The sequence below is a fragment of the Erithacus rubecula genome, assembly GCF_903797595.1.
Source record: "Erithacus rubecula genome assembly, chromosome: 6".
In the NCBI taxonomy this organism is placed as follows: domain Eukaryota; kingdom Metazoa; phylum Chordata; class Aves; order Passeriformes; family Muscicapidae; genus Erithacus; species Erithacus rubecula.
Window position 1 is genome coordinate 22,619,559 of NC_136688.1, and position 22,095 is coordinate 22,641,653.

The 22,095-nt window shown below is 38.8% G+C and overlaps 1 protein-coding gene across 1 annotated transcript; it reads left to right on the forward strand.

Moving 5' to 3' along the window:
• Positions 1 to 1,591: 1,591 nt before the first annotated feature.
• On the forward strand, positions 1,592 to 21,884 carry SPI1 (Spi-1 proto-oncogene). Its single transcript, XM_079307667.1, has 5 exons — positions 1,592 to 1,928; positions 8,452 to 8,545; positions 15,837 to 16,024; positions 20,364 to 20,511; positions 21,071 to 21,884. The coding sequence occupies exons 1-5, from the start codon at positions 1,884 to 1,886 to the stop codon at positions 21,385 to 21,387; spliced, it is 792 nt and encodes a 263-aa protein (XP_079163793.1). The 5' UTR covers positions 1,592 to 1,883; the 3' UTR covers positions 21,388 to 21,884.
• Positions 21,885 to 22,095: the final 211 nt, after the last annotated feature.

Here is a 22,095-nt window from a genome sequence, read left to right on the forward strand (position 1 = left end):
CATTCCACTTTAATAGAAGCTTCTCTGTATAAAACACATTCTTAATACTTGCAGAAGCTGCTTAAGCTATCTTCCAGTGTGCACTGAATCAGATAGCATATCTTGCTTGCTCTGAATAGCCTTGTTAACAGACACACAATTTCCACAACTGCTTTTATCACCTATTATTGAATTACCCACTGTAAGATTTGTGTGTTCACTCCCTTCTCCTCTGTTTGCACTGCATTTTATCATCAGGGTGGTAGTTTGCTTCTCTCCTTTTTCCCCAGGTGATTTGATTACTTTCAGGCTGGTATCCAGGGGGAGACTTGAGAACCATCTCAGTGACAGAAGTGGACTGTTAAGCAGCTTGCTTATTCCCAGGCTGAAGTCAAGAGATCATGGTATGAATTAAGTAAGAGTTAAATGCTTATGTATCAACTAATACTGATGAAATTCAGCCAGAGGCTTCAAGAGTTAATATCCCATCATGTTCTTGATTTTGTCCCATTGCTAATATGGTTTGCTCATTGAGTTCCTGAGGGTGGGGAATGAGAGGAACTTGTGAGTGGCCTCTGGTTTTACCAGTGTACAAGGGAGGAAGTCTGGAGTAGCTGAAATTCCCCTTGCACAGAGATCCAGGTGAGTGGTGAACAGGCTGCTTTCAAAAGCAGAACCTGTGGCACATAGGCATAGACTGAAGGGGAACAAACCAGACAAAGAAACTTCACTTTTCCAAGCCATTAGTAACTAACTGCGAAGCAAGAAGGTATTTTGCAGAATGAGAGCTCTCTCCCCTTGTAGCCAGGCCCCATCCCCTCCATCCTGCCCTGTGCCACTGCCAGGACCTGTGTATGAAGGGCATTTGATCAGCACAGTCAAATGCAGCAGAATACTGGGATAAAGAGAGGGGAGAAAACCAGCTGAGCAGAGCTAACACAAAATCTCTACAAGGTATTTCTGCACCTGACTCTTTGGGCAGGAGTCTATACACCTTGTACTCTATTCACTGTTAAAGGCACTCAGGACCTGAGGGAAGTCGTAGTGAGGGACATGTATTAATTTCTCCTTTTTTCCACTCACTTTCTCCTTGCAAGAATTATAAAAAAAAAAAAAGAGTTCACAAGAAACAAGTAAGAAGACAAAGTACCTTTCACTGAATTTACTCTCGTGCAAAGCTGATGGCAGAAGTCTCATGGGCATAACTTCAGTGTTTTGTATAAACTAAGGTTGTGTATTTGAAACTGCACATTCTTTTTTTCCTTTTTTTTTTGCCTGCTAAGTACTGCCACGTAATTTCAACACAGGACTATTATTAACTGGCAAGTCTATGCCACTGCTCTGGCCTCAGAGAAGTTGCCAGGAGTGTGTGTTTATGCTTTGCCCTTAAACCTTTGAGCAGCACCATTGTGATGGGTGGTGTAGAGTGGGGAGCTCTCAGAGTGCTGCAGCCACTCGCTGCTGGTAGAGGCCCAGGCTGATTATACAGCAGAGCACCTGTCCAAGGCTGGGGCAGACTTCCTGCTGCAGCGCCACTGCTCCCTGAAACGAGATTTATGCAAACTGGCTCAAGAGTGATGTCACAGCACGCTGATAGACCCAGGGGCTATCTGCCTTCTACAGACATTTGATAAAATCAGGAACTCCGCATACAACTCGGGAAGAAGTTCACCTCAGAACCTACTATGAAAACTTGTTAGGGTCCTCCTATCCTGAGATCCACCACTGCTAAGGGACTTCACAGAGTCCAAGGATCTCACTTTTTTCTTTTTTTTTAAATTTAATTTTAATTTTTCTTTATTTTTCCTTCCCCACCCTTTTGTTTTAAATATGGTTTTTTGCAAGTCAGTTATTCCGGATGTTTGAAAACTGAATTAAGAAAAATTCACTCAGAAGTTGGCTGAATGTTGCAAGCTTGCAAGATGGAAGGATTTCCCCTAATTCCCCCTGTGAGTATATGGATTTATTTGTAATATGGATCATTGGGCTCAGAAGCAAAAGACAAAGTAAACCAGGTTTTGTTATTTACGAATATCTGTCTTGGTCTGTATTTGTAATGCCAGGATGTTTGGCTTAGGTCAGTATATAAAACTAGTGACAACACTGCAATGAAAGGGAAATTAACATTTCCTCCCCAAACTTGTATCTGAGTTTGATCTCCATTTGTTTTCACAGATTAAATGTATGGTATTTTTGTACGGGACGTTTATAGCAAGTCAGTAAATCTCTTTTCTTCAGTGCCACCTATGTGATATAAAAGCTGTCTTTCTTCAGATTGTGATTCTTAATCATCTGAAATCTCTGACTTAGTTATGTATTGCACTGTCTACTAATCTGTGAGAGAAGAGTTGTTGAATGTTGATTTGCGTATTGTAGATTTTAGGACTCTGTGTGTTCTTTGCAAGGATGGCATTTTAGTTTTTAAGTTAATCTTTTCTTGAACTAAATTCTCTTGAATTCACTGACTATGAAATAGCAATTGGCAAATGGGGAAAAAATCCTATGGTCCTTATTTGGGTCCTTCAATGTTTTCTCTGAGATATAATTTTTTCTGTGTGCTTATGGGGCATGTCTATCCTTTCCTTAAATCTGGAGCATTGTTGTACTGCTGTAATTTATCATATGGTGAGTTCAAAAATTATTATTTATGAAGAAATGGATGTCACTAACCTGTTGTTCAGAAACCAGCCTTAACGGAAAATCTCTTAGCAGAATGGGTACAAGAGGCCTTAAATAGATTTCATTAAGTTTGTAGAAGCTGAAGAGGTGTCAGATAAGGTGGTTCACTTGGCTTTTAATGTGGTAGATGGCTTACAGTAATTGCTATACATGTATCAGAGAACAAAAAGAGACAATTCAGATCCAAGGGCTTTTTAACAAAAACTGGTATCAAGTTGTGGTGTTGTCTTGTCTCATTTAATGAAGACTAAAGACATTTCTTATCTTCCATCCACAAAGACAGCCCTTTGAATTCCTGTCATGTTCAGAATTTGTGATGACTGAAAGTATTTGTCTTATTCTTGGGGGAGAACCTTTATTTTCTCAGTTATCTTCAGTGTCCCTGAAATCACCTATCTACCTAAAGGGTGAGAAGACCCTAAAAATAATTTTTCTTGTTATTAAATACCCAGAATTTCCCAACGGGTCCACTGTAAGTGCAACAGAATAGAAATCAGAATAGAAACCAAGAAAATAAAAACATATAGAGAGATTTCTCAGTATGTTACTTGTTGAGCTTAAAAAACCCCCAAAATTAAAGGAAACACAAACCTTGTCCTTATCTTCCCCAGAAAACTGCATCTCTATTAAAAAAAACCCCCAATTGTTAATTTTCTGTCCATTCATTAACACATAGCCAAGTTTTCTGTCTTTTTTTTCCCCCCAGTATGTTGAATAAATTGCCTGAAAAATCTAACACAGTTTGGCCTATATTCTAATTTGTGTTGCATTTAATATTCCGTCTGAACTGTGTTCAGATGAGTGATACAACTGGCAGTGAAAACAAAATTACATCTTACTGAACCACATGACAGGGGAATTAGATTTTTATTTTTGTGATTAAACTGTAGAAAAATGAATAATTTTGTGTTTTGTGCTTTCAAATTTGCTCTAAGTGCACTTTGAGCACTGCCAGCTAGAGCCCTGCGTGTCTGTGTCTCCTGGGACTTTTTTCAGTGGGGAACACGAGCCTGTTTCTAGGCAGGGGCTGCAGCAACACTTCCCTCCTCCACCCCTCCCCATGCAGCTGAGGGTGGGTCACTAACTGCTTTCTCTTGCCTGTGCTAGGAAATTCTTATCCTTCACCTGGAAAACACTGTTTAAATGGTTTGGGAGTACTGCATCTTACTCTGAAGATTAGGAATCTTGTTGGGGAAAAATTCTGCAGTCTGGGTCTGTGTCTTCCAATGCATGATAGAACTCAGTTGTGTTATGGGTCAAAAAATTATTAAGTCAAACACCTCTGCCTGAAGAGGGTTCCAGTCATATATGAATTTTTAAGCAGCCACCTGTAGAAATGACAGCTTTGAATGAAGTGTTTTTGCATGAGAGTGAAAATGCCCCACAGAAATACTCTGTTCCACACAACTGCATTGTCAACACGGTCCAGTGAGGCTGGCCCAATGAGTAATCATGCTAATACTTGTACTCATCTTTTCTAAAATAGTTATACTGTCATTTTTTTCCAAGGAAATATAGTTAATCTTGGCCTTAAAGCTTGTCTCAGCAGCACATCACTGGAAATTGTCTGAAGTATTTTTGGATCACATGCCAGTGAATAGTTATATCAAGATAATAAAAATATCAGCATTTAGTGATTTTACGATTTCCTGGAATCATCTGACAAAGTCTTGGGGAGTAACAAGATTTTCAGACTGCTATTCATTTGAGTCCAATGTGTCTCTCTTAACCAATGCCAACTGAGCTTTCTCTGACTGGTTTTGTGGCTTTTGCCTTGAGTTTCAGGGCAAAGATGGAAGATTGAGGCCACTCTTCATTTATCAAAGTCTGTGACAGAAACTATTGTTTGCTGACCTCTTACTTGAGGGTAGAATACTGTCTTAGATAGTGCACTGCACCTCATGGCATGCATGAAAGCAGATACCAGCTTTAAACCACAACTATGGGATCCTAACAAAGCTTTCAGTCACTCTTTTGCGTGGAAACAACCGATGGAACAAATGGGCATTCACATCAGTTAACTATCAAACATAAGCTATTCTTTGCTTTTTCTCAGGAGTAACAAAACAGTTCAGTGTCATGGAAGTGCTGCCAGTAAGATGATGAAATGGGTGTGGGTGGAGAGGTTCCAGAGAAGGACAGGGCAAGAGGGTAAAGACTGGCACAAGAGGCAACAGCAGTACATGGTGAAACCACTTCTCCCTAATTAGAGACAACATTTCTAAAGAAACTTTTCTAAAAAAAGAAAAAAAAAAAAAAGAAAAGACCCAAAAAACCCCCAAACAACAACAACAAAAAAAAGCCCCATCAAACAAAACAACAACCCACCCCACAAAAAAACCAGAAAGCAATTAAAAACAGGTTATTGCCTCTCTAATAAATAGAGGGAAATACCCCACCTTCCCATAGGATAATTAGAGAGAATACATGCTGCTCTATGTCCTTTAACCACCATCTGATTAAGTTTATGAGAAGTAGATTTTTAAATATTTAATGTACATCTTGCCATGTTAGTTACTGTGCCCTTGAGGATCAGACACCAGGATAGAAAGCAGTGGCATTGCAAGTCCTTTGTGGGGATGGATTGGTCCAGTTGCATGAGCTAACAAGGATACACACATACATGTTTTATCAAAAGGATCACTGGACAGCAAACAGATCCAAGGACAATTATTCCAAGGATTCATAATGGGGAGATTTTAAGTCCCAGACTTTTAAATCATAGTTTATTGTACTCCAATGCCCTATGTAAAAATGTTTTTAGATGTTGAGTATCTGCAACTTTCTCTGCAGTCAGTCAGATATGTAAATATTAAGGGAATCATTGTTTAAAGAGTCTATTTAACACACCTCCCTTTAGCTCTGGTCATTGAATATGCATTTTGTGCCCTGTGAGCTGTAAAAGTAGCTTTAGAATGGTAAAATACTTTATTCTCAGCTGTCAGACTGTGAGACACTATTGTCTGTTAATGTATATTGGTCTGAAGTGAGGGAGTTTGAAAAGACAACAAAGGAAAAGCACAATTAGGAAAAGCCAAATGTTCTTTTCCATGCAGAAAATATGTATTTTTTTATCTACTTTTGGACTGATGCTGCCAAGCTGTACTTCTGTAAAGATATAAATGATAGATGTTTGGTTTTATCAGTGAAAATTTTAGCAAATTAAGCCTAGACTGACAGGATACTGATTTCTTTCAAAATAAGTTTACTTTTGGCTAAATAGTTATCAGTGTTAAAAACTTCAATGCATTTAGGTATTAACTTCTTAATGATTTCTATTAGTTTCTAGTATTTTAGTTGAGGAGAAACAGAGATTTTTCTTTCAAACAATGTACATTTATATGACTTTTTGACCTCCTTTTTCCCAACTAGTATGATATGCATTTTCCATTTAGATGTAGACATTTTCCCTTTCACAGAACATGAATGCCTTCCTTTGAATTATATTTATAATACTAATTCTAAATTTAGTTTTTAATTTATAACAAATTATAATAATTTAAAATTCTGAATATGAATGCATAATTTTATGTATTTAACAGGAAGCATATATTTAGGGAAAGGAAATGAGGGAGTGGAATGAATTGATTTGCAAAGATAATGAAAAGGAGAAATTCCATTCACAACTTCATCCTAAGGAAAGCAAAACACAGGCTCATTACTTTTTCTTGTCAGAGATCAGAGCACACAAAAGTTGGAAGGAATGAAGATGGGTAAAAACATATAACCACAGAGAAAACACCAAGAAAATACATAGAGAAAAAGCAGAAACATTGAGAAAATGCATGCTGTACTGTCATCTTTGACCACCCCCCTGAAATCTGGAAAATAGTTTATACTTCCCATTGTATCCCTGTGTCAATAAAGGGCAATTATTTTGTTATCACATATGTTTTTGAGACTGTAGCTACAGTACATCTCTGGAGACCAGAGAAGAGTCCTGCAACTGGTATTCCTGCTGTGGATGCAATTAAATTACTTGATCCTTTTCCTTACTCTTTCTCTTAGCTAGCCTTTATTGTGGTTTATCATTTCCTCAAGATTTCCCCAAAGCAATTATCCACCACCACCAGTTATATTTGGAGCTTGTAGCCAGGTGATGAATTTCCTCTTGAGGCTTTAAATATTCCATGGATGTGACTCCCAGTTAGTGTATTTGCTGAAAGTCATAAAGTCTTGGACAATCTTACCCAGTGCCTTTTAATGATACACTATACAACTCATGGCTCCTACTAAGGATTTACCAAGTTCCAAAGTAATTTCTGAAAGTGTTTTGTTGGGATCTTAATCTTCAGAAAGGAACAATCTTTAAATCCCTAAATTCTTACAGAATGAACTGAAGGAGTTAACCAGAAGAATTAAAGAAACCAGGAAAAAAAAAAATAGGTCCTTTCCTTTAGCTAGCGACTTATCTACCATCTCCATCTGGGTTTTAGTGGCAGCTGCTACCTTAGTTTCCATGCTCTCAAGAAGTCAAGAGGATAAGAAAAATAGAAGCTCTCCTGTACTTCTGTCATGCTGTCACCATGGCATAAACTTTAAAAATGCAGATGTTCCAAAAATGTGACAGGTTCATGGAAGGAGGGAAAGGATTTGGGACATACAGAGAGGCATTTGAAATGTAAGTACTAGAAACACGCCCTTCATGTAAGTTATCATCTTATTTTATATATTTGTCCTTCAAAGTTAGTTATGATGGAGTCATTAATAGAATTAAAATGTTTCTATTAACACCGAGAAATACTAGAAATAATTTCCTTTCCAAAAAAAGGCAAGAGAGGGTGGTTGAGTCCTCATTTGCTGTTGAGGGCACAAGATTTTGTTTGGATTGGAAGGAAATACTGTAACAAACTTAACTGGACCAAGGTTTAACAAAACCCCGTGACAGACACTGTCTTCTCTAACTCTTCCTTCTGGAAATAAACAAGAAGGAACATAAAATGAAGCAACAAAATTGTGCACAGCTAATAATAAGCAACTTTTATTGCGACAATGTGAGATCTTGGTCAGTATTCACATTGGAGTACTGGGCCTGAGGAGGAAGAGAAGTGGGAAAGTTACCCTATGTCACCTGTTTTAAGAAGATAGAGAGGACTTCAGCTCTACAGCTAAGCATCCAGACGGTCACAACTCACTATTTGCCCCACATTTGGACTTCTCAAGTCTTCACTGTGTGTATCTAAAAGCCCTCTACAATTGACTTGGACCAGCAAATATTTAGAGGCCACCTTGGACAGTAACTGAGAAAGAAAATGTGTTTATGCCCTCTGTCATAAATGTGTTTATGCCCTCTGGCAGACTGCCCCCATTTAGTCAGACCTTGTAGAAACAATCAGAATGTTTAGGCAAGACAAGTTTCTGCTTTCTCTTTGTGTGCAGGAATAATAATCATCATCATCATCACCAATAAAAGAATATGTCTGTTACTACCAGAGAAAATATGTCACCTTTGCTTGTGCCTAATATCTACAACAGCTCTAAAGCAGTATCCTCAGAAGGCTGGAGTGTGTGATACAAGAGATTTCTGTATTACAACTGGGCAAGTTCTTCTACACAGGCTGGATCTCTTTTCTACTGGGATTACTCTTTTATTTCCACCTCCCCCCCCCAAAAAAACCTAGTGTTTGGTGTCACACATTTTATTTCTCCTGATTGAATAATAACTTGAAATCTCCCCTTTCTTTCCCTAAGCAGTATAAAATGGGTTGGCATCAGCCCTGCATGAACTATATGAATAATTTGGAAAGGATTTGTGTAAACTTACTGTTCTAAAAATTCCTCTTCTTTTTACAGCCCTCTGAAGATATGGTACCCTATGAGTCAGACCTCTACCGACAGCCCCATGACTATTACCAGTATCTCAACAGTGATGGAGAGAGTCATGGTGGTAAGTCAAAAAAAAATCTCCTTGGAGCATAAAGTTACCTGAGGAAATGGATTTAGGAGATACAAGAAAATAACAAATCTATTGCTGTGATCTATAATGTATAAGAACACATTTTTGAATCAGGAACAAAAAGTATATTATTAATAATATAATATTATTATATTATTTGTTCCATCCAAATCAGCAACTGCAACATGGTTTCCCTGAAAGAGCATTTTGAAAAGCACTCTCTGATGCAAGGAGTTTCCAGGAAAGTAGGATCTCATGATCCCTATCCTTCATTATCTTTACTTTATTGCTTTTATTTTCCTCTGCAGATCAAAAGCATTCAGCTTGCTCCTCAACTTTTTGAGAACATGGATTTGCAACCTTGGGTTCTCATGTCCAATTCCCATTTCATTTAGGTCCTAGATAATCTATTTGTGCTTTTATTTTAGTTAAGTTTCTTTGGTATTTTGCCTTTTTCAACTCCATATATTTTTCTCTTTCTTTTGATCTCTATTGCATGCTGTCCCACCTAACTTTAACTTTCACTCTTCCTCCAGTACACCCAAGTACTTCCTCTCTCCAAATCTATGTAGAACTTCCTTGTACCTGTTTGTATGTAAACATAGCTCAATGTAAAAATGGTGTATGATTATTTATCGCTTCAATTTATGTATGTGCTTTCAAAGCTTTGGTGTCTATATTTTAATGTTGTCTTCAATTTATGTATGTGTTTTCGAAGCTTTGGTGTCTATATTTTAATGTTGTCTGGGCACTGGACTCTAAATCAATGTAGAGGGGAGAGTCTTTGTGACTTTTGTCTGCAGTGCAATACAATGGTCCAGCAGCAACACCCTGGAAATACCAGAGTCAATATTGACTCAGGAAGGAAAAGCACCGTCCTGCTGTATCACTGGTGGCAGTCCCTGCAGATCCTGGAGTTTCCCTGAAAGATTCCCACTGACACAGCAACTAGACCCATGGTTGTTACAATTTAAGATGTGAACTAGTCATAGCTCAGCATTGTTTTGTCTGTGGCAGCAGAAACTTAAAGAGCAGTGAGTTACTAGGTAAGATCACTCTGAGCATTTAGCTGAAAGAGGTTCCTACCTAAATTTGTTCTCTACATTTCGTTCAGGAAACACCTATGATATTCTCAACACCTGAAGACAAAGAATTAATTCAGTTTTCATAAGTTATCTCATGGCATCTGTCAAGTCTCACTAATCAAACCCAGCAAATTCCACATGGAAATTCAGGGTTTTTACATTATACCCCCTACCTGTTTGCACACTCATAAAACAGGATAACATTGATTATCTCAAAAGGCAATTGGGACAATTAAACAATAAATATAAAAGATGTCGTGTAGGAAAAAGCACTGGGAAATAACTTTTCTGACATTAAGTCTAGGCTACCTCAAGCAAAAACATCTCTTTATCTTTCACAATTTTATCACCCATCTGGTTTACTGCCCATTTTTCTATTGAAAGGCTGTTCCTAAGCTATATTTCTCAGAATACTAACATGATTTTACTCCTCATAATGACTACTACAAAAACTGGATAGTGACCTATATGGGTTATAACCTAAGCAGTACATAAACAGAACTTTAAACAGAATTTTTTGTCTTAAGTAGTGCTACACTTGTCCTAAAGAACGCAAAACCTTATTTTTAACTCCTACAGCAAATGCTTATGGAAGAGGCAGCCTAAACCCAGCCTGCACATTTCAATCAAATTTTTATTTATGCAAGCACCTGTAATGTAGTTGGCTGTGTATAAATATCTGTGCCTGGCACTATCCTGGATTGATCACAGTCCAAAAGAGCAATGAACAACCAAAAAATACAGATGGAGACTAAAACCCACAAATGATTGTAGTTTCCTTCTTTCCAATAAACATTGAAAAACCCAGCTTTGGCTTTCATTTTGTTTACATGACAGAAGTACAGTCTTGAGAAGAGCCATGCAGGAGAGCAGGAAAAGGCTGCCACAAAGTACATTTAGAAATAAGTACTAAGTGTTCAGAACAAAGTGGAAAAAGGCACAATGATCAAAAAATTGAGGGAGAAAGGAATAAAAAGGTGCTGCAGTGACAGCAGTGAAAGAGACAAGAACCTGGTTAGATAGGAGGATAGAAAGAAGAAATAAGAACAGAGTTGTGAGAGAGATATTCAACTTGGGGTACAGTGAGATCACTGACAATATATAAAAATAATTTTGCAGGTCTACTCAGCACCACTATGCACCTTGATGCTAGCAATTAATGCAAATAGATGCCACTAGACAGAATAATACTTCTGATTTTGCTAAAGAAATAGGAAAATTTCCTGAGGTGTCAGACTACCTCTCTCTTACTGCAAGAAAATTAATTTTTGTGAAAGGGAGATGGCAATGTCTTAATCTGCAGATTTTGCTACATGCATTACTTTCCCTTTTCCTCAAATATCGTACTGAAGGAAACCCTTACTCCATTTTTACAAAAATAGTATTAAAGTCCACCAAAAAATCTGTAGATCTGTGCCACTAGTGAGTAACATATAGGAAATCATTTCCATAAGTGAACACTGAAATTAACAGGCTAAACCACAGCATGGTATGTTCATCACCACAAGCATTTTGTGTGATTATTTTCTGTACAGCAGTGTGTTTTAAATACTGTAATAAATAGAAAGTCATGCAGGACAGAAGCTGCTTTGAGTGATCATGTATTAGCCCATCACCCCACCCTGGGCTTGTAAGTCTGTAAGTGTAACACAGCATATTTTGTAACACTAATGCAATCTTAGTAATTACAAAATTCCACTGCAGCTTTGTCTCTATGTTATTACCAAACATTATAGGTTTAGTAAAAATTGCATTTTGTATGAAGCTGAGTGCTGCCCCTTGTTCATTTCACTGCTAGCCTCATGGAACTTACTAGATTTCATGATCTGGGATTTTATTTTTCTTCCACATCCTGGAGTAACATGAACATTTAGGAACCCCAGCTTTGATTTTATTAGTCCATATACAAGAGGAGGAAAGTCCAAACATGTGAACCTTAGTCTTAAATGCTATATGGAAGAGAGAAAGAATTCCAAACTTCATTTAAAAAATCCCCTCCCTTCAAACCTATTCACATGATTTGATGGGGCTTGACCCATAGGCTTTTGAACATTTGGCATAATTAAAGTCACAAAGTTTGTGAAGTGAGAGCTGATCAGAGTCTAATATTGTTTTAGATAAGACCAATGCTCTGCCCAGGACCACTACACTCTTCTCAAGAGTAATTTTGTAGTGTCTGATCAAGACATTGAGTTTCCAGCATCCTTCAATATTTTTATTTCCTCTATGGGTTTTTTCCTTGCCCTGTTTTTTCAGATGGGAGCTCGTAAGCTACGCAGTGTGGAGCTGGGAAATAAACTCTCTGCTGGTTCACCATGTGTTGGGAAATCAGCCCAGGCCAGGGCAGAGCCTCCCAGAGACCTTGGGCAGAGCTGCCAGCCCAGCCCTGGGCACAGCTGTGTCCCAGCCCGGGCAGAGCCCTGTGCTGACAGAGCTGTCACGTTTCCGGCTCCAGAGCTGGCTCATCAACTTCTGCCCCATTTCACACTGCCTAATGCAGACTGAGCCCATTGCTCCACATCTATTGTAAATACCTTCCTCCAGCCTGTTCCATGTTCTGACTGCTGGTTCTACCATTATTCATCTCTTCAAAGAGGAGCAAAGCAATTTACAGTGATGTGAAGGTGCATGGAAAGGTTCAGTCATGTTTTCTCACTTGAGGATTGAGAATCTGCCTCCATGGTGGATATTAACACAATGCCTTGAGGTCAGCTATTGCTTCCCAACAGGCCAACATCCTCTCTGGCATGGGAGGGAGTTCAGAATTCATTATTGTCCTTCCTCTAACCTTTCACTACATAGAAGACCAAAACAAACACGATCTCCATGTCTCTATAAGAGAGAATTTTTTCACATCCTCTTTCACTTCACATGAAATTTCTCATAATGACTCCATTTGTAGGTATAGCTTGGCTTTTAATGACATTTTCCTTTACCCAAAGAACAGGCACTTTCCATTTCTAGAATTTTTATCTCCTTTTTTCTTCCTTCCATCCCCATGTTTTAGACAAAAGAACAAAATTGCTGTGTGTAACTGACATAACACTAACAAAGAGTGTAGAAGTAAAGAGTTTCTGGTAACTCAAATATCTGCAGACACAGATATTTAAATTTTTCTCTTTTTATTTTCATGTGCAATAACTTAGTCAGGATGGTTAACTGCAGAAGGGCTTGTGGAAACAGATTTGTAATTTCTCTTCTGGTGTTACTAAACCAACATTGTTTTTCCTAAGCGTTACTGGGATATTATAGTTATTTTAGAAGAAATAAGGACTTTGCTGCCTATCACAACTTGAATATTTGGGCATAAGTTTGTGTTGAAGTAATTTCTGACATACATCTTTTTTTAGCATAATACTATTGTGTCATTACTTTAAATCCTATATGCTGTGCTAATAGTATTGTTTTATTACTTTATTTTTACAGCAGCATCTAATTCCATCAAAAAGGAATTTAGTAATTAATATGATAATTACTACTTAGTTATTATCATGAGTATGCATAAATAATATTCCATAGGTTAATTAATCTGCCAAGGTAAAAGTTAGAAGAGTTCTGGAGCAACAGTAACCTTGTCATAGGCTAAAGAAAATGAAGAGGTATCTCAAAGTATAAAAACATTACTGCTGATTTAAAAAAATTAAAATAATCAAAAGTACAGCACCTAGAGTGTGCAGAGATACTCATGGCTATGCATGTTAGAAATGTTCTTTGTTCTCTCTTGGCCACCCTATTTGCTGCTAGTAAGATACTGCACAGCTAAGACCTGCCATTGACAGCCTCAGAGACTTTTTCCTGGGCTTTGTCATCCTCCCAGTTATGCACTGATCTCATGTGCTGTTGTAAATTATCAATGACAAGGGATTTTTGGGAATATGCATTACCCTCTGACAGAGCACCTTCCACACAACCAGCAGAGCCAGATCACTCTGAGGAACAAGAGTTTAGATTATTCCTGTGATGCATTCTCAACAATTTAATATGCAGAGATGCCCATGGTATATTGGACCTCAGTGGCTGCCTCTACTTAGAGAAATCTGCAGTAATTTAACCCAGAGAAAACATGAGTTACCAACTCCAAGGAAGGGTTTCACACTGGAAGTGCTCTAAGCTTCCTACCAGTACACAGCCTTAGGTAAATTATGGACTTCAACTCACACACTCTGCTGTTTTCCTGGGTTGAAGCAGATGTGGATGTAAAAACACCTGCATTCTTTACACCCATAAACCTCACTTTTTTACCCTAGAAACTGAGATTTTTCTCTCAAACTGCAACCATATATTGTAATTATCTTAGGGCTATAAAATCCTAACCCATAGAAAGTGCCATACAACAAAGAGAAGAAATGACAAAATAATGCAGCAGCTCCCTGGATTCTTTTATAAGTACATTTCCACCCCTTTCACATGTAGTGATGAGGTTTATTCATGAATCAGAAAAGCAGAAAGGACAAAAAAATAAGTGTTAGTGTCACAAATGTTGTGATGGAGCTTCCAAATAAATTTCTACAGGTCTGAGCACAAAGGCAGCTTAAAGAGCTTACAGCTTCTCAGGTGCAACAGTGCTTGGCATAAACATATCACTGAGTTCACCTTAAAGGAAGCCACATTCAAAGTCACTCCCCTGGATTTCAAATCCTCAGAGTGATTACATTTAACTGTTTGAAACATAAATGGGAAAGATGAGGAGATGAGAGATGAGAAAAAGAACTAACTTAATATTTAAGAAAAATATTCATAGCACATTAGTATCCAGACATTGTGAACGATAACATTATCTTGCAGAACAAGGCAATTTTCTTTTATGAATTTAACTATGTTTAGAGGAACATGTTCAATTCTGTCCACTGTGTTATTGGAAGGATGTCAACAGCTGGGAGAGAGCTTGGAGAAGTGCACAAGAAGGGGGGTGAATATACTTATTCACACTGAAAGACTGAGACCTGAAGCTAGGTTAAGTGATAATTTGAAATAAATTGTAAGAGTACATGACAACAACCTGAAAACACGTGAGGGGCAGGACAGAAATTATTTTTAATAATTTAATAAGGGAAGAGAACATGGAAGAGTAAGATATAATTTATATATAATATATAATATATATATAATGTATATATATATAATTATATAGAATATCATAAAGAAATTTCAGCCATGCATAAAATGGTGCACAAAAAGGTGAAGCCTGGAAGATCAATTGCAAGCTCAGTCAGAGTAGAGGACATAGTACTGACACTGATTTTAAAAACAGGTTGCACATAAAGACGTGCACAATTGTGGATGCAGTTATTGTATATGAGAAATAGAATTAGCAATACTTCATATTTCCCATGGAAAATTTAAAAATTTGAGCAGCAAATGTAATATTCTAAAACCTTGAAGGTGTATGTTGAATTTAAAAAATCAGAAATGCAAAACTGAAAATTATAGGGAATTTCATTTCAAAGATAAATTAATCAGGAAATGTGATAGTGGTTATTTAAGTACTTCTTTATGTTTTTGAAAAAATCTGAATTATCACAGAAATTTCAAATGTACCAAAGAGATAAAAAAGATAGAGTCTGCATTAGAATTTAGCCTTCCTGTATAGAGTGCACACCAGATTTCCACGTGTTTATCCTTTTATTCTCTACTACTGGTACTTAAAAATGTGTGAAACGAAGCACAGCAGGAAATATCTAGAAAAGTGCCTTTTCTGCAACATTTGTGAAATTTTGCTAGCACAGTAAATTAAAGACTAAAAATAGCTGCAGAATAATCTTCACATCTTTTTCCACCTCCTCATTTCCATGCCATGAGGAAGAGTGTAAAAAGAATATGACAGTATGTAAATCAGTAGAATTTGTTGTCTTAAGAATGACAATGTTTTGAAACTTGTTACGGTCTCTTCTTGAGAAAGGTGCCAGCATTAACATCTTTTGTATCTTGTGTTAAATTATCATGGAAATCCATCTCACTATCTGAGAGTACTGTCCTACTTAAATACTTCCCAGTAATACTTCCCAGTCACAGGAATTTATGAGATTAGGAAAAGAAACTTTACAGGGTATAGATTGTCAGCAGAGAGAGACAAGTCAACAGGAGTGGTTTGGAGAGGGCAGAAATGGCAGTGACAGGAGTAAGAATCAATGAAAGCCAGGTAAATACCATGTTTCTTAATCTTGTAATGACAGACAATCTATTTTTATTTTCTTCAGATCATTATTGGGAGTATCATCCACACCACATGCACAGTGAATTTGAGACCTTTGGAGACAACCATTTCACAGAGCTGCAGAGTGTGCAGCCTCCCCAGCTGCAGCAGCTCTACAGGCACATGGAGATTGAGCAAATGCATGTCTTGGACTCTGCAATCCCAACCACACACATTGGACTCAACCATCAGGTATGGCTACCAACCCCTGCTCAGAATTTCAGGTGATAATTAATGCTAAAGGAAATAGTACATTATGGAATGCACACTATCAAGGGAAAGAAATTGCTGGAATGAATTACTCGGGTTCTTAGGGTATGTAAAGCTCTTCATTCTCAGGAAAAATGTATTTTAAACATCTTTTTACCTGGATAATGAGAAACCATGCTCCCCATGCTGTCTAAAAAGAGAATTGCATTTTGTGGAGGTGTTTGGAATTTCAAATTTTTGTTTCATTTGGAATGAAAATCTACTGGTCTGCAATTCTGCAGATGAACTGGACCTGAGAAGCTTTGTATCATAGTGAGGGTACCCATGACTATTAAAAAGTAATTCTGAGCTTTGAAGTAGTAGTCAAGTTTTAAATATTTCCAAGGAACCCTGACAGTTTTATATGACTTGTATGAGAAATGCTAACAAAGACAAGTCACTGGCAATTTTGCCACGGGCTGAGAAGACCCTACTTGTGCTTCTGTCTGGGAGTAAATAAGTCACTAACCAAAGCACACTGTCTTGTCTATGCTCAGGTTTTACATTAAGCCAGGAATTTCCCTAAAAAAAAAAAAAATAAAAAAAAACAAAAAAAGATGTTCCACTGTGCACTAGTCACCAAAGCAGTAGTGAATTCTCACTTAGCTGCAATTAGAAGGTGTTCCATCATACTGCAAAGATACTAAGCACACCAGGTGTGTCAATCACTCTTAACCCTACAAGAATATGTCCAAAATCATTACTGGGAGCAGTAAGAAAGCTGGGAGATCTTGTGCTAAAGAGTTTCCCAATGTACATGAAATAAATACAGTTCTAAATACAAGAAAGAGTAGAGCTGAAGTTGGAGAAAAGTGTTTGCTGATGACAGTGCTGCATGTAACAGTACCCTTGCTGAAACTTTGTGAGAAAAAACACATGCATGGGCTTACCATTTTGGGTTTCTCTGCTCAAAGCAAACTTAAATTGTATTTTAATACTGTATTAATCAAAAAGAAAAAAGAGAAAAAATAGAATGAGTAAGTTAACACTCACAACAGGAAACTGCAAGCCATCGAAAAATCAGGAATAGAATATAAGATGTAGATACAAACAAAGAATTAGGAACAGAAAGTTACAAATATAAAAAAATGCATCATGGAACAGCAGTCTGTGGGAAGCTTCGAGTTGTTTCAGTTGCTCATTGCAACTGCTGATACCTAATGACCAACAACTTTACCTCTGGCCAAGGGCAAAGGATGAAAATGAGCCCCTTTAGGGATGTTTTGGAAACACAGCCAAAAAACAAGTGAGGGCACTTCTGCTAATCCCCGTTCATACTACTCAGCTATGGTCTTTCATTTCAGGATGAAAGGCAGGGAACTAATTTTGTTACAACTTTTGATAAAGAGCATTGTGATCTCCCTGTCCCACACCCCACCAAGCTGCAGTTGTTAGTATGTAGAATTCACCATCACCCTCCTTTTCCTTACCAGCAGGGGATCTTTGACTTTTTACATTATTTTACTTTTATTCCTAGAATAGCTCATGCAAATAGTACTTGGCATGCTCTGAAGTTCAGCTTCTAGTGTGTCTCAGTCCCAGGCAAAGAAAGAGAAGCAGGAAGCAAGTTTTAATCCTCCTCTAAATTTGCTAGTTTTTAACTGGCATGCTTGTCCTGCAATATCAGTTATTGTTTGCAATAAAGGAAGAATATGCAGAGATATTTCTTTAATTTTCATTTGGTATCACATTATTTTGTGAAATCAAATTTGAAGTTTATCCCGTTCATGAACAAGATTCATTAGCCTGCCAACAGGTGCCTCAGAAATAATAAAATAAGAAAAAACATTCATTCTGAAGGGAGAATGAAAAAGAAGGTTGGAAAGCTGTGAGAACTTTAGAAAGGGGAAAATCACATGTAGGTGCCAAACCCTGAGAAAACACCAGAACATGGAAAGTAGCTAGTAGTTCCTTAAGTTTTCTCTCTCCAGAAGTGTATTAGTAACCTGACTCTTTGTAGCACACAGGGCAGTCCTCTGTGGCTGTCCCAAAAGTGTGTGACACTGTATTGCCCTTGCTGGATTTCAGGTGCAGAGGAAGTGTAAGGCAAGATACAGCAGTCAGGGAAAGTGGGGACAGGGTGGGGAAAGCTTACTCAACCTCTAAGGCTGGGCCCTGCAGCTGCCTTGGCTTGGAAGACATCATGTCCCATGCCACTGTCCCTCTGTCCCACTGCAGCCCCAGAGAAGTTGCTCCTGACTCCCATACCACCTCCCAAAACACTCCAGCTTTTCACAGCCTTTTCCTCTGCAGGAGCACCAATCTCCCTCCCCTGTAGGACACTGTCCCACCTTGTCATTCCCCTTCCCCCATGGCACAGTGTCTCCCTCCCTCCCTTCCCAGCCCTGAGGCTGCAGCTTTCTCAACTGTAAGGAGCTGAGGGTGACTGTGGTGAGCTGCAGTTTCGCTCCTGGGGATTGACAGGAAGCTTACAGGCACTCTTGCCCAATGCTGCCCTTCCTGCAGCCAATCTGCCAGCTCATTAACTGCCAGCTGCTGGGCCCCACCAGCCCTTGCACAGCCTTATTGGCACATTTTAAGGTGGTGCAAAACTCCTCTGAAAGGCACCACTCGGCCAAGCCCAGCACAGGATGAGTGGTGCCACTCGTGAACACCCACTGCCCACCTCAGTGTGCCCCTGGGGAGGGCACCAGGCTCAAAGCATCCTTTCCTTGTGGAAGGAGCAGAAATCCTGACAGGGTCTCCCTGGAAAATCATCCCCTAGATAAGAAATTTCTTCCTTTGAATGACTAATGCTAGAAAATTTCACCCCTTCTTGCAGACCCCCACTTTGTCTCTTTGTGAGTTAATTGGTCCTTTTTCAATCCCTTGGGTGATTAGTCAATTTTTACCTAAAACCTTTAAGTAGTTGGTTAGATTTTCAATCTTTGATATTATTGGTTCATTTTATAAGGCACCCTAACCCTAATAAAGCCCCTTTAATACCCCTTATATTCAGACGACTGCCTGGACCCCTTCATGGAAGAAATAAAGTGTCTGCTGAACATCCGCAGCTTTCTCAGTCCCTTTCTCTCTGTTGGATAAGAAGGTGCTTTGCAAACAAAGCAGAAAATCACAAAAAGACCTGATGGCCTAGATTCTAGGCTTGCTTGCATCCCAGTACCTCGTGGCTGAAATCTGCCTGAATCACCAGGAAAAGCTGTTCCTTACAGAACTTCATATCCAGGCTTGTTGCAGCAGCTTGGGACAAACCCTGAGCCCTAGCAGTCACATTTCCTGGTGAAGGAGAAGAGCAGTACTAAAGGAGCTCACTTTCAAGGACTATCATCTGTCCCATTTTATGAAAGTTGCATTAGACATGCTGCTGGGTTTGGGGGCTGTTGGTTGGGGGTTTTTTATGTAGGGACCAGGTTTTTATTCCCTGCCCCTCAGACTGATCTGTTTCACATTATTAAATAAGAAGATGCAATGGTAGTGTTCCTAGCAAACCAGACCACGACTGAGAATTTACAGAGCTGAGGTATATTCCACACTGCTTCTGACAACACCTCTATATAAGGGCAAGAGAATTTAACACAAAAACTGGCTTGCTAGCTTTGTAGATGAGAAATTCCCCCCTAACAGGGAATTTTCAGAGAGCCATTTGGGAAAAGAGAATATGGGCTGATATGATATATCCTTTATCTTAGCATTAAGGTTACTCCTCTCCCCATGGGGAAAGTTTAAGAGAGAAAGCTAACCAATTAGTATAATCCCATCTCCAGATTTGGATGCAATCCCATAGGATTTCAGTGCTGTCAGTAGGTACTATGCCTGAGAAGAGGAACAACAGAGCCAAATCCAGCCATGATAGGGCAGAACTGTTCACCTCTTTGAATTTAGCTCCAGATGGTCTGTGTTAGGAAAAAAGTTGTTCTGAAGAGCAGTTTCACCCTGGGAATAGACAACCAGGATCAGAAACTCATTAGGAAGAAAGCAAGCTTTGGGGTGATATGGGGGAAGAGGGGCAGTGTTGCTTCCACAGGATATAAGATATGAGAAAGTCCTGAAATCCACAATGTTATTCATTCTTCCCTCTTGTAAAGGTGCATTGTTGTACATATGTAAGTGCTGACTGTTATATGCAAGTGTTTCTTAATAGGATGGTATTTATTATAAATGTCAACAACTAAGTCACTCAGTATTACACTGGACATTTTCCAATACTTCTTACTTTCTTCCCACTTTTCTCTGTGCCTCTCTTCATCACATTTCCTTTTTTAATCTTGATGCCTTACCCTGTATCACTGCCTTCTCTCTCTACTACTCTGTTCTCCAAAAGGTGTCCTATTTGCCCCGGATGTACTTCTCTCCACCTCAGCCCAGCTCTGATGAGGAGGACATAGAGAGGCAGAGCCCTCCCTTGGAGGTGTCAGATGGGGAGAATGATGGTGTGGACCCTGGGCCTGGAATTATGCATGGAGAAACAGGTCAGTGAAAACAGAAGGATTTTTGTCAAGCTATGAACTGAGCAGGTGTTATATTACCATGATGATAATGAATAAAACTGTAGAACTGCTGTGCTAGTATTTTATGCCATGGCCAAAGCTTTTCTTTTCTTGCCTCCTTGCACTCCCCTGTCCTCTGAATCTTTCACAGCTGTAAGTATCTCAAACCTCATTTCTTAATGTATTCCCCTGCCTCCTTTGGCTTTGTCTATTCAGGCTTCCCAAATGGAAATAGCTTTTGCCAGCAAAACTAAGACAAGAAAGCCAAGGAAGAACCAATTAAAAAAACCCAAACTTCTCTCTCTTTACTCAGTACCTGAGAGTCATATTCTGTATCACCTTTCAAAATTAGGTTTACATTAGTTTTGAATTAGAAATGTTTTTCAATTAGCTTCAAATTAGCAGATTAATTTCAGAAGTTTAGCCTTTGGAATTACTTATTTTTGCATTTTTCTTCTTGGTACATCAACCCATACTTTGCCCTCGCAGTGTTACACAAATACTAATTCTCCACTGGCTTTCTTCTTTGACTCTCCCACAGGCAGCAAGAAAAAGATCCGTCTGTATCAGTTCCTTCTGGACCTTCTTCGCAACGGGGACATGAAGGACAGCATTTGGTGGGTGGACAAGGAGAAAGGTACTTTCCAGTTCTCCTCCAAACACAAAGAAGCATTGGCACATCGCTGGGGCATCCAGAAAGGCAACCGCAAGAAAATGACCTACCAGAAGATGGCACGGGCTTTGAGAAACTATGGCAAGACAGGCGAGGTCAAGAAAGTTAAGAAGAAGCTGACCTACCAGTTTAGTGGAGAGGTGATGGGAAGGGGGGGCACTGATAGGAAACATTATCCTCACTGAGGCCATGGGACCCTGAGCAAGAAAAATATTGAGAGCTCCTGGCTGGATCCCAGCAGAGGAGATGGACGCATCTTTCTCTTTGCTTCCTGTGCCTCCTTCTCTGCCTTTACACAGCCTTTATCATCAGATGTTTCTGGTACGAATTCCCTTCTTCAGCATCTGAGAACCCTAATCATGACAGAATTCTTTGCTTCCATCCTCCAAGCTGGACAGAGTTGGGAAATTTAAACAATGTACAAATATATTGTTGTCAGGAGAGGTTTTTTGGGTTTTTTTTTTGATTGTAACTAAAGAGTACAGCCGATGAAGTTTTGCCTCCAGAGGTGGTGCTGTGTCACTGCAGTGACACCGCGTTAGCTTCCAGCTTTTAAACTAGCATTAATACAGGCTCTGCCGCAGCTCTCAGAGCTAGAGAGAAGTCTGCAGATCTTGGAATGATACCTGTTCTTTTAAATAGTAATAACATGTACATATTTAATAAAATTAGATATAATGGAGTTGTGATGTTTGCATAATAAATGATTACTTCACAAACAGATGGCACACATTCACTTATGCAGATACAGCTCCTGTGTGGTGTCTGAACAAAAGGTGCCCTGGGTTGGAGGGCCTTACCCATCTGTAGCTACTCTTTCATTTACCTGGAAACATCATCAGTGGTGTCAAACTAAGTTACAAAGGTAAGAGATGAAATACATAACTGTAAAA